At 39.3% G+C, this 15731-nt stretch overlaps 2 protein-coding genes across 4 annotated transcripts in view; one reads left to right on the forward strand and one right to left on the reverse strand.

Annotated features, from left to right (window-relative positions):
• Window positions 1-167: 167 nt before the first annotated feature.
• Window positions 168-9388, reverse strand: GAR1 (GAR1 ribonucleoprotein). 2 transcript variants are annotated; one of them, XM_081812010.1, is made up of 7 exons: window positions 9111-9388; window positions 8546-8753; window positions 6968-7122; window positions 6472-6531; window positions 2017-2155; window positions 798-869; window positions 168-431 (listed from the first exon to the last, which is right to left on the reverse strand). In XM_081812010.1, exons 2-7 carry the CDS (start codon window positions 8739-8741, stop codon window positions 418-420), a joined length of 636 nt encoding a protein of 211 aa, XP_081668136.1. In that variant the 5' UTR covers window positions 8742-8753; window positions 9111-9388; the 3' UTR covers window positions 168-417. The 2 variants fall into 2 exon arrangements, with proteins under 2 accessions (XP_081668136.1, XP_081668137.1); XM_081812011.1 differs by lacking the exon at window positions 9111-9388 and adding an exon at window positions 8966-9103.
• A 94-nt stretch (window positions 9389-9482) lies between these two features.
• Window positions 9483-15731, forward strand: part of CFI (complement factor I) — a 70553-nt gene continuing 64304 nt past the window's right edge. For both annotated transcript variants that reach the window (XM_081811999.1, XM_081812000.1), the window contains exon 1: window positions 9483-9806. Coding sequence is in view for 1 of the 2 variants with exons in the window: in XM_081812000.1 (XP_081668126.1) it covers window positions 9801-9806 (6 nt within the window). In the remaining variant the exon portion in view is untranslated. The remainder of the gene's footprint in view (window positions 9807-15731) is intronic.

Raw genomic sequence — 15731 nt, forward strand, 5'->3', positions numbered from 1 at the left:
AAAGATCAGTTATATATGTAAACAAATCATTTTTCCTACCTGAAATCCACTGAGTTTAAGCTTAGTTATTCCTTTTAACTTAAAAAATAGCTCTGTTTTAATAAACACAGCTGCTCTGTTATAACTTAAAGAAATAAAACATTTTATTTTAAAAATTCCAAGTATGCTTCAAATGAAAACTGCCCATTTATTAAGCACCCACAAAGTTCCAAGCATTGTACAAAACATTAAAACATTTGTTCATACTCTTTTAGAGCAAAATTGCCTATTCTGTTGCACTCATTTTTGCATGGCATTGTCATTTTAGTCCCAGTCCCACTGTCAGAAAATGACCAGTTCTTCAAGACTTGCTCAAGAAACAAGTTTCTTATCCACAGAAGTAGATCATGCAGGAAGTTTCTCTGTCAACTGTTACACTTAATGTCCTCTCCCTGATTAAGAGAAAATGAAAGTATTAAGGCTATAGAAAATAAATTTTTAATAGCACTATACCCGAAATCTCAAGTTTAAAATCTCTTCTTATACTGGTTAGACAACCAATTTACCAAATTTAACTGTCATTCATATTACACACCTTTTTATTTTTCAAATTAATACAGCAAAACAAATTAGAAGTAGGTGAAAAAATTCAAGGGGGAAAGTAAGAAAGTGATATAAAAATAAAGCTATAAATTAGGCTAAAGCAATGATGTTCTATATACTTGGGAAACCAAAATAAGACTGAATAAAAATTTACAATGGTAGATAATACCAATTCAGAAATTCAGTGATTCAAAGATTTTTTTTTTCACACTCACCTCTGAAACCACCACCACCCCTTCCTCCTCTGAAGCCTCCACCTCCACCTCCTCTTCCACCTCTGAAACCACCTAAAAATAAAGGAAATGTTTATAAAACTACTGTAGCCTATGCTATTCTGATAAGCCTAACACCCTACATTACAACTTTTTAAACAAGTATTCTGTTTTGATGAATTACAAAAGCTTGTTAAAGTTCCATTTAGCCCTACTGTTAAGTGTAGGAGTACCTCAACTTTTGCTTACTTTTTTGATTGAACTAAGGCATTTTATCCTAAGAACCAAGGGTAGCAGCTAGGGGGAGTGAATTTTTTTCAGTGTTATAGATGAGACTGAATATAGAATGGGAATGAATCATTAGATTCTCAAAATATTTAATATACATATATTCAGATTTCTTAAAGAGATTATCTCCTAGCTATCTGGACCCAAAAAAGCATATTTAGAATGAAATAATTAAATTGAGAAAGGCAAAGGTGAAAACAGAGTTCTCTCTCCTTTCTGCTTCAGGAACAGAAGATAACCAACCAATTTTCGGCTCCCCTTCCTCACCACTTAGGCTCTGCCATCATCCTGTCACCCACCCACCATACCACTACTCACAGATCTAGGTATACTCTATACTACACCGCACCTTATTCCCAACCCTGTTCATAATGATCAATGTACCAAAACTCCAAGGAAATATATATACCAAAATGCTGAAATCAGAGCAATGAATTTTTGGGGAAGTCTCTGACATGACATCGGAAGATAGGGATTTTATTTTTAGACGGCCAACTGTTTAATTAGGGCAAATTAACTTTTGTAAGCCTCCCATTTCCTCATCTAAAATAAGGCTATCACCTATCTCACAAGGTTTTAGTGAATATTAAAAGAATATGACCAGCTCACAGCATATAATCAACACCCAGTAATATTAACTAAAAAACTAAAATTCAGTCAAGATAATCTTATACTTTATAAAATGCTCAACAAAACATGAATAACCCCAAAGAGATAAAATCCCTCAAAATTATATTTTATTAGATTTTTCTTAAATAAGTTATTGAAACTGAGCATTATTACTATGGCAATCTGCCAAGATTTGAAAATAGCTTTTCTAAAAAAAATAAATAAGCATAAAGGAGGTTTGCCTATATAAAAAATTAAATTATACTGTATGAATTGGCTGCAACTTTGAAATCTCATTAGAAAATTTCCGCCAAAAGTAACTTACCACCTCTACCACCTCGGCCACCTCCGCCTCTTCCTCCTCCTCGACCTCCCCTGCCACCACCTCTTGGAGGTCCCTTCTCACCTGGAGGTCGAGGTAAAAACCTCTGCAGTGGTAGCAGTTTATATGGGTCTATATAAAACTGGAAGTATAACAGAAACAATTAGTGCGATGACTTAGGAAGTAGAACAGTATAATCATGAAGAATCTACACACTAGACTCAAATCTGCTTGAGTTCAAATCCCAACCCTATTAACTACTGTGTAGCTAGCCGTAGGTAAAGACCTAATTTCTTTGTACCTTAGTTTTCTGATCTATCAAATGAAGAGAATCAAGTACCTACACCCCACAGTCTTTGTTAAGATCAAGAGTAATGTATACAAAGCACATACTTTGCACACAATAAGCAATACAGGCATATAAATAAAAACCAAGACCAATTCAATCTCATTTCTCATATTTATAAATAGATGTCTTCCAAAAATTAACTACCTTTTCACTCAACAGAATTACCCTAAAATGAAAACTATTAAAAATTTAACATTAAAATTCACAATGAAGTACAGACACACTAGTTATTTCAAAACCTGAATAAAGGATCAAATCAGTAACTATTTGCTGAACATACAAAGTGGTAAAGGATATGCATAAACTAAACCCATTCTATTATTTGGGATTAAAGAGGTTATTTTTCATAATAATGAACCATAACAGGGTATATTTCACAATTTTACATAAAACACGCATAAGGAGTTTCAAATGATAATGTATTACTTATAGATGTCTGAATTCCTCTTTAGATACCACCTTATCATTCTTCCCTTCAGAGCGCATTCTCCCAAAAATACTGTCTAGCTCTGCACTGCCCAATATGGCAGCCACAAGCCACATTGGCTATTTAATTAACAATTAAAAATTCAGTTCCTGAGTTACATTAGCCGTATTTCAGGTGTTCTGTAGCTACAAATGGTTAGTGGCTATTGTACTAGGCAGGTATTTCCATCATTACAGAAAATTCAATTAGACAGCCTGAGCTGGATAAGGAAGACTTGAACCTGAACAGTGAATCTAAAAAAGGGGAGAAGTAGAATGTACCAATTTAGCATCTGTGATAAAAAACACTAAATAATAAATCCGCAGGGGCTTATGGGTGGCTCAGTCAGTTAAGCATCTGCCTTCGGCTCAGGTCATGATCTCAGAGTCCTGGAATCAAGTCCCACATCGGGCTCCCCACTCAGCCTGGAGTCTGCTTCTCCCTCTCCTTCTGTATCCCCACGGCCCCCATCCCCGCTCCTGCTCTTGCTCTCTCTCAAAATCTTTAAAAAAAAAAAAAAAAATCCTCAAATAAATAATACTGTGAGAAAAGGCAGTCATCCAGATCAAATTTTAGTGGCTATCGCAGGCAAATTCCTTTTTTCAGGTCACTAAATGAGAAGCCTGGCTCTCAGGCCCACCTGAAGCAGTTCAATTTCCCAGTGGGTCCTTGCCAGGGTTTCTACAGCCAGTAGCAGCCTTATGCCAGCAGCAAGGCACTATCCCCATCTCATCTCCTATTTCAATCTGGGTTCTGGGCCCAGCACTCCATTGGCTCCATGACCTTTTGCCCTCCCTGTTGCTAAATCCAAAGAACACTCTGCAGCAGCATTTTGCCACAGCTGATCATTTCTGTTCTGAATTTGGTGATAACCACTTTTATGAAACTCTCCTGGTTTGTCTCCTCCTCTACTGGTGTTATTTCTCAGTCTCCAAAGGATATATAAATTTAGGAGGTATCCTAAAGCTCTTTTTCTCATTCTTTCTTCCTAGACTGTACCATATACTGTCTGTACGACAACTTCCAATTCCATCTTTAATCCAGGCTCTTCCTTTGAGCTCCTAACTATGTGAATATCTCATAAGTGCTTCAAACTCATTATGTCTAAAACTGAATTCACTATCTTCCCCCAATCCCCTTCTCCTCCAATGTTTCCCCATTTCGGTACATGGTGACACCATCCACAAAGATGCTGAAATCAGACATCTGAAAGATGGTGATTTTTTTTTTTTAAAGATTTTGTTTATTTATTTGAGAGAGAGACAGAATGAACAGGGGGAAGGGCAGAGGGAGAGGCAGACTCCCTGCTGAGCCTGGAGCCAGCCACCAGCTGTGGGGCTCGATCCCAGGACCCTGGGATCACAACCTGAGCTGAAGGCAGCTGCTTTATCAACTGAGCCACCCAGGCGCCCCAGATGATGGTATTTTTAACTTCAACTATTAATCAACTACCAAGATCTTTCAATGCTACTTCCTGTATCTCTCTCATAAATCCATCCACTTTTCTCCATTTCCACTGTCACGACTACCCTAGTCCAAAATATCATCTCCTCTGGGACTAATGCAAGTCTCCGACCACAGTACTAACCCATTTCCAGGGTGCTCTTTTATTTTTCCAGTGCTCTTTTTTAATATAACTTAACTGTATTTATCCTAATATTAAAAACAAAACTAAAACTAAAATCTAAACTCTTTCCCACGACCTGGAGGGAGGCCTTAAGTAACCCATCCCCTATCTACCTCTCTAGTCTCTCTTAAATGTTCTATGTTTGAGCTATACTTCTGCCTTTTTCAGATCCTTAAATTGGCTGTCTCAGAGACTTGTACAAACTGTTTTCTCTTCCCATCTCTTTGACTAGCAGTGATTCCCCAGTGCTAGCCTAACTACATGAAAATTATCCAGGAGCTTGCCTTTTTACAATTGAATCCTGATCCCTACCTAAGACTTACTGGCTCAAATTTCTAAGAGTGGAACCAAGAAATATATGACCATAAAAGCTCCCCCAGAGAACCCTCCTACACCGTTGGTGGGAATGCAAGCTGGTACAGCCACTCTGGAAAACAGTATGGAGGTTCCTCAAAAAGTTGAAAATAGAGCTACCCTACTACCCAGCAATTGCACTACTGGGTATTTACCCCTAAGATACAAATGTAGTGATCCGAAGAGGCACGTGCATCCCAATGTTTATAGCAGCAATGTCCACAATAGCCAAACTATGGAAAGAGTCAAGATGTCCATCAACAGATGAGTAGATAAAGAAGATGTGGTGTGTATATATACACAATGGAATATTATGCAGCCATCAAAAAAATGAAATTTTGCCATTTACAATGACATGGATGGAACTAGAGGGTATTATGCTGAGTGAAATAAGTCAATCAGAGAAAGACAAGTATCATATGATCTCACTGATATGAGGATTTTGAGAAACAAGACAGAGGATCATAGGGGAAGGGAGGGAAAAATGAAACAAGACAAAACCAGAGAGGGAGACAAACTATAAGAGACTCTTAATCTCAGGAAACAAACTGAGGGCTGCTGGAGTGGAGGGGGGTGGGAGGGATGGGGCGGCTGAATGATGGACGTTGGGGAGGGTATGTACTATGGTGAGCACTGCGAATTGTGTTAAGACTGATGAATCACAGGGTGCCTGGGTGGCTCAGATGGTTAAGCGTCTGCCTTCGGCTCAGGTCGTGATCCCAGAGTCCTGGGATCGAGTCCCGCATCGGCTTTCCGCTCGGCAGGGAGCCTGCTTCTCCCTCTGCCTCTCTCTCTGTCTCTTATGAATAAATAAATAAAATCTTTAAAAAAAAAAAAAAAAGACTGATGAATCACAGACCTGTACCCCTGAAACAAATAATACATTATATGTTAATAAAAAAATTTAAAAAAGAGGGCGCCTGGGTGGCTCAGTTGGTTAAGCAACTGCCTTCGGCTCAGGTCACGATCCTGGAGTCCCTGGATCGAGTCCCGCATCGGGCTCCCTGCTCAGCAGGGAGTCTGCTTCTCCCTCTGACCCTCCACCCTCTCATGCTCTCTCTCTCTCATTCTCTCTCTCTCAATAAATAAATAAAAATCTTAAAAAAAAAAAATTTTTTAAAGAAAAAAAAAGCTCCCCCAGATATTCTGATGAGCAACGAGGTTTGAGAATCACCCCTAATCAATTTTCAGGTCTCGCCTTCTAGTTTACTTCCTCAGAAATCCAATATACTAAATTTGGTCCCACTACTAACATTTTCATAGCAATCTGTATATCTCCTTCACAGCATATATCATAATGTTACTGAAATATTTGTGAAATCATTTAATGTCTGGCTTCTCCCAAATTAATGTTTCACAATTTAACGTTTTACCTAGAATGTTTGGTCATGCAAGCTTTCCAGTAAGAGTTTTACATAAACTAAAAAACATATTATAGTAGTTATAGAATTTGTTAATAAATATTTATTTTTAAATAAATATTAAATATTAAATAAATTACTTTTAAAGATCAGTAAGTTCAACATCTAAAATACAGAACATCTCAATTTAAGAGCTTCACTAGTGATACACTGGGGGAATCTCAAGTGCTCTAAGTAGCACTGTCCTAAGGAAGGTCATTCACTTATAAAACCAAAGATCCTAATTATAAGCTTGACTCACCTTCTGCAGTTTTTTAAAGGAAGATGCCTTCATATTTTCAGACAATTTAACAGAAAAATACTATTAGTTATATTAAGGAAAAAGAAGATCAAGGAAGGTAACCTTCTGAATTCATATGTAATTTTAAAAACAAGGTTATATGGGAATATTTAGGAAAGGTAAAAAATGAGTTTCCAAGAAAAAAATGAAGTTTTTGTTTTTAAAACTTCTAATTCCACACTATTCCAGTGGCATCATCATAATCAAAGCAAAGTACCTTAATCCTGTAGCACTTATCCAAATGTCTATCATTTCTAAAACCTTCCAAAAAGGAAGTCACTCTTACAGGGTCTTTCTTTTCAATATGGGAAATACATTCTCCTCTTTGGTCCAATCTTAGCAATACTCTGTCCAATTTAATGAAGCAGGAAGTCTAATTAAATCAAGACTTAGCTCCAGAAAAAGCAAATGGTAACCTTCCAATGAGATCACTGGGTCTTCTAATTAAAAAGGATACAAAATCTCTAAGTTGTCCAAATATTTCATCCACTTTACCAATTTGTTCTTTGTTCTCTAAATAAACTGGAGCATTGAAATAAGGCACCTTATTTTCATCTGTAGTACATTTACAAACTATGTCATCTTCACAGGGATGCAGGAACTCTCCCAATACTGAAACAGGACAAGAAAATGTTAAAATATAAAACAATTTCAAATGATATTGACCAACATCATCTGGAAGCTTTCTTCTTGGGTACCTGGGATTTCACTTTATCTGTTCTCCTCTGAGGCAAAAAGCAAAAAAAAAAAAAAAAAGCCAAAAATCTCCACACTAGCTATGTGACCTGGGGTAAGATTCTTCTCTCTCTGCTTCAGTGTCCTCATCTTTAATAAGGGCTAATAACAGTGCCAACACCTAACATATAGTATTATGAGGAATAAACACAATAATAAATGGCAAGTGCTTAGAAAAATGCCTGATACATTAATGTCAACCTATAACAGCTGTTTTATTAGAACAATAACTATTATTATTAAACACTATGCTTACATTCTACTGTCTCTTTTCGTTTCCCCAGTCCCTATCTGTAAATTAGTCTTTGTTCTCCTTTTTTTCCTCCCCTTTTATAACTTCCCACTACCACCTCTTCACCAATGACTCTTCACTCTTTTTCAGGGAAGTGTGGAATCTCAAAATAACTACCTTTATTTCTGACTGTCACCCCAACTAAAATACTCATTACATCCCTGCAAAACCAATTCTTTATCACTATCACCCAGGTTCAAAGCCTGGTACCTTTTATTCCCAAGTATTAACCAAGTTCTACTGAATTTGTTTCCACTGAAATCTCTCTGCCATCAAACCCTTCCTTCTTTTTTCTGACGTCCACCACCCTCACAGTGCATCATGCACGGACTGTTGCATGCTTGTGGGCTAGGACCTATGACTCTAGCCATTGCACTCTTCAAACCATGCTGCACACTGATCCAACCTCATCTTTGTATCTCTTTATGTCTCTTCCTCCTTTCTCCTTTTTGATGTAGGTTTCCACTGTCAAATCTGTCTCACTTTCCGTGACTTCTATCCATCTCACTGATAATTACTTCAAATCTACTCTAATTAGGTCTTTTTCTTGGCTTTCCCTCTGTGGTTTCCCTTCCAAGCAGTTTTTTTTCACACTTCTCTTACTTACGAATAGCAACTGACAGCATGGGCTTTCAAGTCAGGAAACTTGGCTTTGTATCTCAAACTGATCACTTATTACTATGAGAAACCTAACTCTGAATCACTGTTTTCTTACCTGTAAATCGGGAACAGGAGTAAACACACAGTATTACCTACTTAATAACTTCCTTTCAGCCCAAGCTCAATTTCCACCTCCATGACGCATTCTAAGTGTTCTTTTGCTTTCTTGATCTTCCCTTTACATTACAGCACTATTTTAAGTCAGTTTACAGCATCTTCAGACCTGCCTCCCCAACCAAGCAGCGACTTCCGTATGAGAGCTGCTAGAGTTATCTTTCAGCAAGTAGTCCCCGAACTTAAACCCACAACCTCCGCCCCCAAGTAGGCTAAGCTTTGAAGCCGACATACAAACTACATGTTCCGGGGGTCCTTGGTCCTGGCCTTTGTTAAAGCCTCCGCGGCCACCTCCTCGTCCAAATCCTCCTCTGCCGCCACCGCCGCCTCTGAAATTACCGCCTCCACCTCGGAAGTGGTTGTTGCTGCCGCCGCGATTGAAGCCGCCACCTCGATTAAAGCCCCCCCGACCTCCGCCTCGAAAAGACATGCTTAACTCCACCTGGTGAGAAAAACAGTGCGTACCTTTTGGTCATTGTGGCCTCTGGGTACACCACCTAACCCCTCTGAGCCACGGACAGAACACCATACAGGGGAGCAATAATAAATACAGCAACCTTGCCACCTCACGCACGGCCAAGCCTCCGGAGACGAACCCGAAGGGTGAGGAGGGTCACCTCCCCAGAGCCCCGTGCGCGCTGACCGACCACTCACCAGCCTCGTCGCCCCCGGTTAGCACCTCCTCCCCCAGCAGGCAGCAAGGTCTTCACGCCGCATTCCCTTCCTTCCTCCCTCCCTCCCGCAGCTGGGTTCCGGGTCCAGCCATTCTCGAATCCTTCTGCTCCCTACCGCAACTCACCGGCGCCACGTGCACGTCCGGCCCGGCTGCGCACACCCACTCCCCCGGTACTTCCGCCGTACACGAGCCTCCCCGGCCACCGTACCCGCACACGGTGGCGGGGGGGGGGGGGGAAGGACAAGAAACTCGATCGACTGGTTTACAGAAAAGCCAGTCACCGGCAGAACCCGGGGCGCTGTCGCCTTTCCAAAACAGCCTTCAGCGCTGGAAGAGCAGCAATACTATCTAACTTTAAACACTAGTTCACGAAAGTCAGGTCAACTTGCCTAGTCCTCCGTAGGAAATGACGTATAATAGTGGCGTCCTTTGAATCTAAGAAGTTGCAGGAAGTGCCGCCGCGGTGTTGCCCTGGGAGATGGCTGGCGTTAGTGATCCGCCCCCTTTCCCGGAGGCCTGGCGGTTCTAGGGGGCTGGGGACTGGCCGTGAGCCCTGGCTTTTCAGGCTGCAAAATGGTCTCCTCGTTCGTCAGTTCGTTGCCAGCCGCAACAACTGTGCCGCCCACATCTCTGAGGAGTTTTCAGCTGCGCTCTACCCAGAAGTGGATCTGGTGGCGTCGTAACCCAGTGCAAGGGCTTCCTGCGTTCTCTTGAGCGCTTGTTTCTTCCGGACCTCTTGACGTATGCACGATTGTGAGCTGAACTGTGCCTGTCCTTCTCTCCTATGGTTTCACCAGTTAAAGGAAGAAAGAAATGCGTGTATGTGTGTACTTTCCTTTAAAAATATTTTTTCTTTAAAAGTGTATTTTATGTGACAAAATAGCTTATTCAATTTGTCAAGTGCTTTTTTTTTTTTTACACGCTTTAGTTAAATAATCTCTATACCCAACGTGGGGCTCCAACTCACAACTCTTTTGCACCAAATAGTTTATTCAATTTGTCAAGTGCTTTTTTTTTTTTTTAACACGCTTTAGTTAAATAATCCCTACACCTAACCTGGGGTCCAACACACAACCGGGAGATGAAGAGTGGCAGGCTCTTCCGAGTGAGCCAACCAGGCGTCCCTGTCCAGTACGTTTTTAGCGCTGACAGGCTCTGGACCATCTATGCTGCAAGCTCCTCTTCCCCTTTTTTCTTTAAGCCCTTGATACCTAATTTCAGCTTCCAATGAAATTTCTCTTCCAAAGAAAGCTAGTGATCTATTTGTTAAATTTGGTTGGTCTCTTACACCAGAATCTTTTTTTTTTAATTTTAAGATTTTATTTATTTATTGGACAGAGAGAGACATAGGAAGAGAGGGAACACAAGCAGGGGGAGTGGGAGAGGGAGAAGCAGGCTTCCCGCGGAGCAGGGAGCCCAGTGTGGGGCTGGAGCCCAATGTGGGGCTTGATCCCAGGACTCTGGGATCATGACCCTAGCCTAAGGCAGACGCTTAAGAACTGAGCCACCCAGGCGCCCCTACACCAGAATCTTTTGAGACCTTACCTTGGTATTTGACGGAGTAGACCGCCTCTTCTTTGAAAGGGCAGAGATTGGTACCTACTTCACAGGGCTGTTTTGATTCGGCAAAAACTTTGTAAACAACTATGAAATACTGGAAATCACAATATGTCTTCTACACCAATGTATAAGCTTCTTGAGAAGACCCCTAACAATCCTACATATAAAAGGAACTTGATAAATGTATTTTTTATTCAGATTTGGTAAATGTACTTTAAATTCTGTACATAGTATAGAAAATTACTCATAACTTCCTGCTCTATTTTGCTTTACTTCATTTAACTTTCATGTTCGGTGTTTAGCTCCATTTGGTGTCCACTGTTACCTCTAACTCACTGTGATGAAATCAATGAAGTTTTACAAGACCTTTAGGATTACTTGGTGCCCCTTTATTTTACTTATTGTCAGTAGGCACTAACATTCATCGAGGTGAAGTAACTTTACCAGCCAGTTACGGGAACAAAGTAGAACCTTAGATTCTCAGAGTCTTCAGTCCTTCTGTCCCCACCCTCCATCTTTACTCTTCCCAAATTGTACATCATTCCCCTTCCCTGTTAACCCTCGGTGGTAGCATCATACTCTTGGTGTCTGAATCTTTGAACTCAGACTTTTGAGCACTCTCCTCTATCATTGTTATCACTATCCGCACCCCAGCCTTGATTGGTCTCTTTTCTCCAAAGCTATCAATTTCTATTAATTCCTTGGAAGATAGCTTTGTGCTGTCATTACAGGCCTCCTGTTGTCACTACCACACTTCCTTGTGTTAATTTCTACCCTAAATCACTCAATATAATCTACAAGAATTCAGAAGTCCAGAATAAATGCTTCCATGTTTAACTTTTCTTCCATCTGTATTGCATGTGATGACATACTGACCTAACTAAAAGAGTTTACTCATGCCATAGCCGTTCTCAAGGCCTCAAATAGCTCCCCATTTCCTTTAGCAACAAGTCTAAAGTAAAATCTTTCCATTGAGTAGGTCCTCTATGTGATTAATTTTATTTCCTTCCTATGTTGTACACCATCCCTCTTCTTAATCAGGCCAGCACCATTGCCTTGCTTCTCTTTCTCCATTGTTGTCATATACTTCCTGCTTAGAAAAGCTTAATTTCCCATCTACCAGACCAGCCGTTTTCTATCTTTTTTATCCCGGAGGAACCCTTAAAATAATTTTCATGTGTTTGAAACCCCTGCATAAAAATGTTATAAGTGTGTGTGTGCATGTATTTATATATATAATAGGCATATTTATATGTAAATATGATCAAGTTGTAGACATGATCCAATAATAATTGTCAATGATCTTTTTTTTAAAACTGGTAAAATACACATAACAAACTTTACCATATTAATCATTTTTAAGTGTATAGTTCAGTGGTTTACACTATTGTGCAACTCGTTATTTTGAGTAGAGAATGATGTTTTCCTGTGAATCTATTTCTTTGTCCAACTTATTAGCCTATTCTGTGTACGTTCCCCTCCTCACAAAGGATATCAATTGTGATACAAATTTTTAAAAAACTTTTATTAATTTATTTGACAGAGAGAGAGAGCACAAGCAGGGGGACCTGCAGAGGGAGAGAGAGAAGCAGGGTCCCCACTGAGCAGGGAGCCTGACATGGGACTAAACATGGGACTGGGTCCCAGAACCCTGGGATCACAACCCCAGGGGAAGGCAGAAAGCAGCGTTCAATGGACGGAGCCACCCAGGCGCCCCAGTTGTGATGCAAATTAAGTAGGAGAAGAAACTTCCATTTGTCCTTTAATTTAGTAAAGATTGCAAATTGATTTTAATGAATGTTAATCTCTTTTTATAGGCTATATTTGGATAAAAGTGTTATTTTTGAAGTGAAAAAATAGTGAAATTAACCTATCTAGTAAGAAATCTTTTCTTTTACTGTGTATATCCTCAATTCTGAGTCGATCTTGAAGCTGGCATACATAGATTTCATTTTCAACTAAAATAAGATGATTTCTGTCTTTGTTCTTAATTTTCATTATTAGACAAGATAAAGCTTGCTCACATAAGTAAGAGGTTGAAAAGTACAGTAAAATGTTTATTACTTTTCTATGAATGGTATAGGATGCTTTTCTTTTACAGAAATCCAGAACTTACAGAAGGGCAAATCAGTAAATTTCATCTTACATTTATAATCATTAATTCACAAAATTCTTCCTCTTCTATCAAAGTCAGATGCTCAGACTGAGAAGATTCAGAGAAGAGTCCTCATTCAGTCAGACACTTGTGTTGTGGAGCGAAAATACTGTTTAGTTTTTTTTTTCCCTAGGTGGTTTGGTCTCAACTTGAGACTGGACATTTCCTCACTAAATGCAAGCAGCCGTGGAAGCTTCAAGATTTCTTTTTGCCATGTGATTTTTTCCAAAATTTTTATTTCCATTTAAAACCAAGAATCTTATCACTTGAAATCAAAATATTTTCTCCAAGCCCTTGAATATACTCAACTAATTCAACTAGTTCATGTGATGAAAAAATGTCTACTAAGTAGGCTAGTTTCTGAAGCTCTTCTTGATCTTCAAAGCATTTGGCAAAACCTAGCCTACTATTTTCTTGGAAGTATTACCACAGTTCACTTTTCAGCTCAAACATCCTGTTAAGAAACAAAATCTGTATTAGTTTCTCTTACTGTGTAACAAATCACCCCAACACTTAGTGGCTTAAAACAATAAACATCTTGCATAATCTCTGTAGGTCAGAAATTCAGGAGCAGCTCAGGTTGGTGGTTCTGGCTCAGAGTCTCTTATGGTCTCAGTCAAGATGTTGCCTGGGGTCGCTGTCACCTGGAGGCACAACTGGGGGTGGAGGATCAATTTCTAACGTGGCTCACGTGTCTAGCAAGCTAATGCTTTCTATTGCCACCACATGCACCTTTTACAGAGTACTTAAGTATTTTCATGACGTGGCAGCTGACTTCTCGTACAACAAATGATATCCTAAGCCATAAGACTTTATGCATGTGACAGAAGATTTATGTGGTCTTTGTCCAGGTTTTCAGTTTCTTAAACATTGTTCAGTGAACTAGCCTTTGATAAGTTTAGGCATTTCTTTTTTTCTCTCTCTTTTTTTTTTTTTAAGATTTATTTATTTTATGGGGTTCCTGTGTGGCTCAGTCGGTTAAGTGTCTTCCTTCGGCTCAGGTCATGATCTCGGGGTCCTGGAATCAAACAACCCCCCCAACCCCCCCAACCCCCACCTCCATCAGGCTCCCTGCTCAGCGGGGAGTCTGCTTCTCCCTCTCCCTCTGCCCCTCCCCACCCCCTCATGCTCTCTCTCTCTCTCAAATAAATAAAATCTTAAGATTTTATTTGAGATTTATTTGAGAGTGAGAGCAGGGGGAGGGGCAGAGGGAGAATCCCAGCAGACTCCCCCTGAGCAAGGAGCCCGACTGGGGGCTCGATCCCAGGACCCTGAGTTCATTACCTGAGCCGAAATCAAGAGTTGAACACTTAACTAAGCCCCCCATCACACCCAAGTTTAGGTATTTCTGTAGCATCATCCCAAATTATTTTCATTTCAGCTCCAGAAGTTTCTGACACCAGCATATCTCTGGGAAGAAAGCAGTGTATTGTGAATATATCAGGATATTCTTTTTTTTTTTTTAAGATTTTATTTATTTATTTGTCAGAGAGAGAGTGTGTGCAAGAGAGCACAAGCAGAGGGAGAAGCAGGCAGAGGGAGAAGCAGGCTCCCTGCCGAGCAAGGAGCCCAATGCTGGGCTCCATCCCAGCACCCTGTGATCATGACCTGAGCTGAAGGCAGACGCTTAACCGACTGAGCCACCCAGGTGTCCCAGGATTTTCTTTTTTGTAAGAATGAACACTCTTAGGGAGCAATGTTCAAATCAGTGGGGCATCATCAGTGCAGATTGCCAATGCACTTCTTCAAGATGTACCTTTTGTTTTAAATACGAAGACAAAGCAGTAAATGTATCTTGGCCTTTGCTTGTTTAGGGTAGCATTTTATAGCAGAAAAATTCCCTTGAATTTCACCACGATTTATGTATCTTACAAGTGGTACCATATGTCAAAATCTGTTGATTCATCAGTCTGAAAAAGTTGTTTTTTGGTTTATGACACAAAATCTCTGCATCATGTGACATGTTACTATTTACATCCATTTATAATACTTTGAGAGTAAAACCTTTTTAGTTTCTCATGTCTTATCCCAGCATTTTACTCTCTAAATTTACATACTAGGGTTGTGAAGTTCTTACCAACTGTTGGGCTTTTTCCATTTTTAGTCAGAAAGTTCTGCTACTTAACAACTTGCTTTCTGGATTTTTATTAAAGGTAACCTTTTTTTTTTTTTTTTTTACTTTTTTTTTCTTAAACAAATCTTTTACTCTGGGATTCCTAAGGCCATTTTAAATTTTTTGCTCCTTTTTAAAAATTTTTTTTAAAGCTTTTATTTATTTATTTGTCAGAGAGAGAGAACACAAGCAGTGGGAGGGCAGAGGGCAGAGGGAGCCCGTTGCAGGACTCAATTCCAGGACCCTGGGATCATGACCTGGGCAAAAGGCAGACACTTAACCGACTGAGCCACCCAGGCACCATGACTTTCTTTTTTAAAACTTTCATTAAAAAAAAAAAAAAAATTCAAACATAAAAGTTCAGAGAGCAGTACAATGAACCTCTATGTACCTATGATTCAGTTTCAGCAATTACCAGCCTTTTGCAAGTCTTGTTTCATCTATCCCTTCATTACTATATATATATAATATATATTATTATAAATTATAAACTTATTTATAAAATATTTTATTTTAAAAATATTTATTAATTTATAATTCTAAATTATTTTATAATTATGAATTATAATATAAATTCATATAAATATAAATTATATATATGTACATATATATATATTTTTTTTTTTTGCTGGAGTATATTGTGGTAAGCCCCACATAGCATTTCACCCATAAATCTCCAACAGAGGACTTTTTAAACATGGGTGCAATATCATTATCATACCTAACTAAAGTAATAATTCCTTAGTATCAGCTAGTAACAGTCTATGTAGAATTTTCCCTAATTATTTCACAATGTCTGTTAATCGTTGCTTTAAGCAAGTAAAGATCCAAGCTATGCCTATGCATTACATTTGATTGATATGTCTCTAACTCTCTGATTCTTGATCAGTTTTCTCCCCCTATTTTTTTTCTTGCA

The sequence above is a fragment of the Leptonychotes weddellii genome, chromosome 2 (assembly GCF_054177405.1).
Source record: "Leptonychotes weddellii isolate Sample4059 chromosome 2, ASM5417740v2, whole genome shotgun sequence".
Lineage (NCBI taxonomy): Eukaryota > Metazoa > Chordata > Mammalia > Carnivora > Phocidae > Leptonychotes > Leptonychotes weddellii.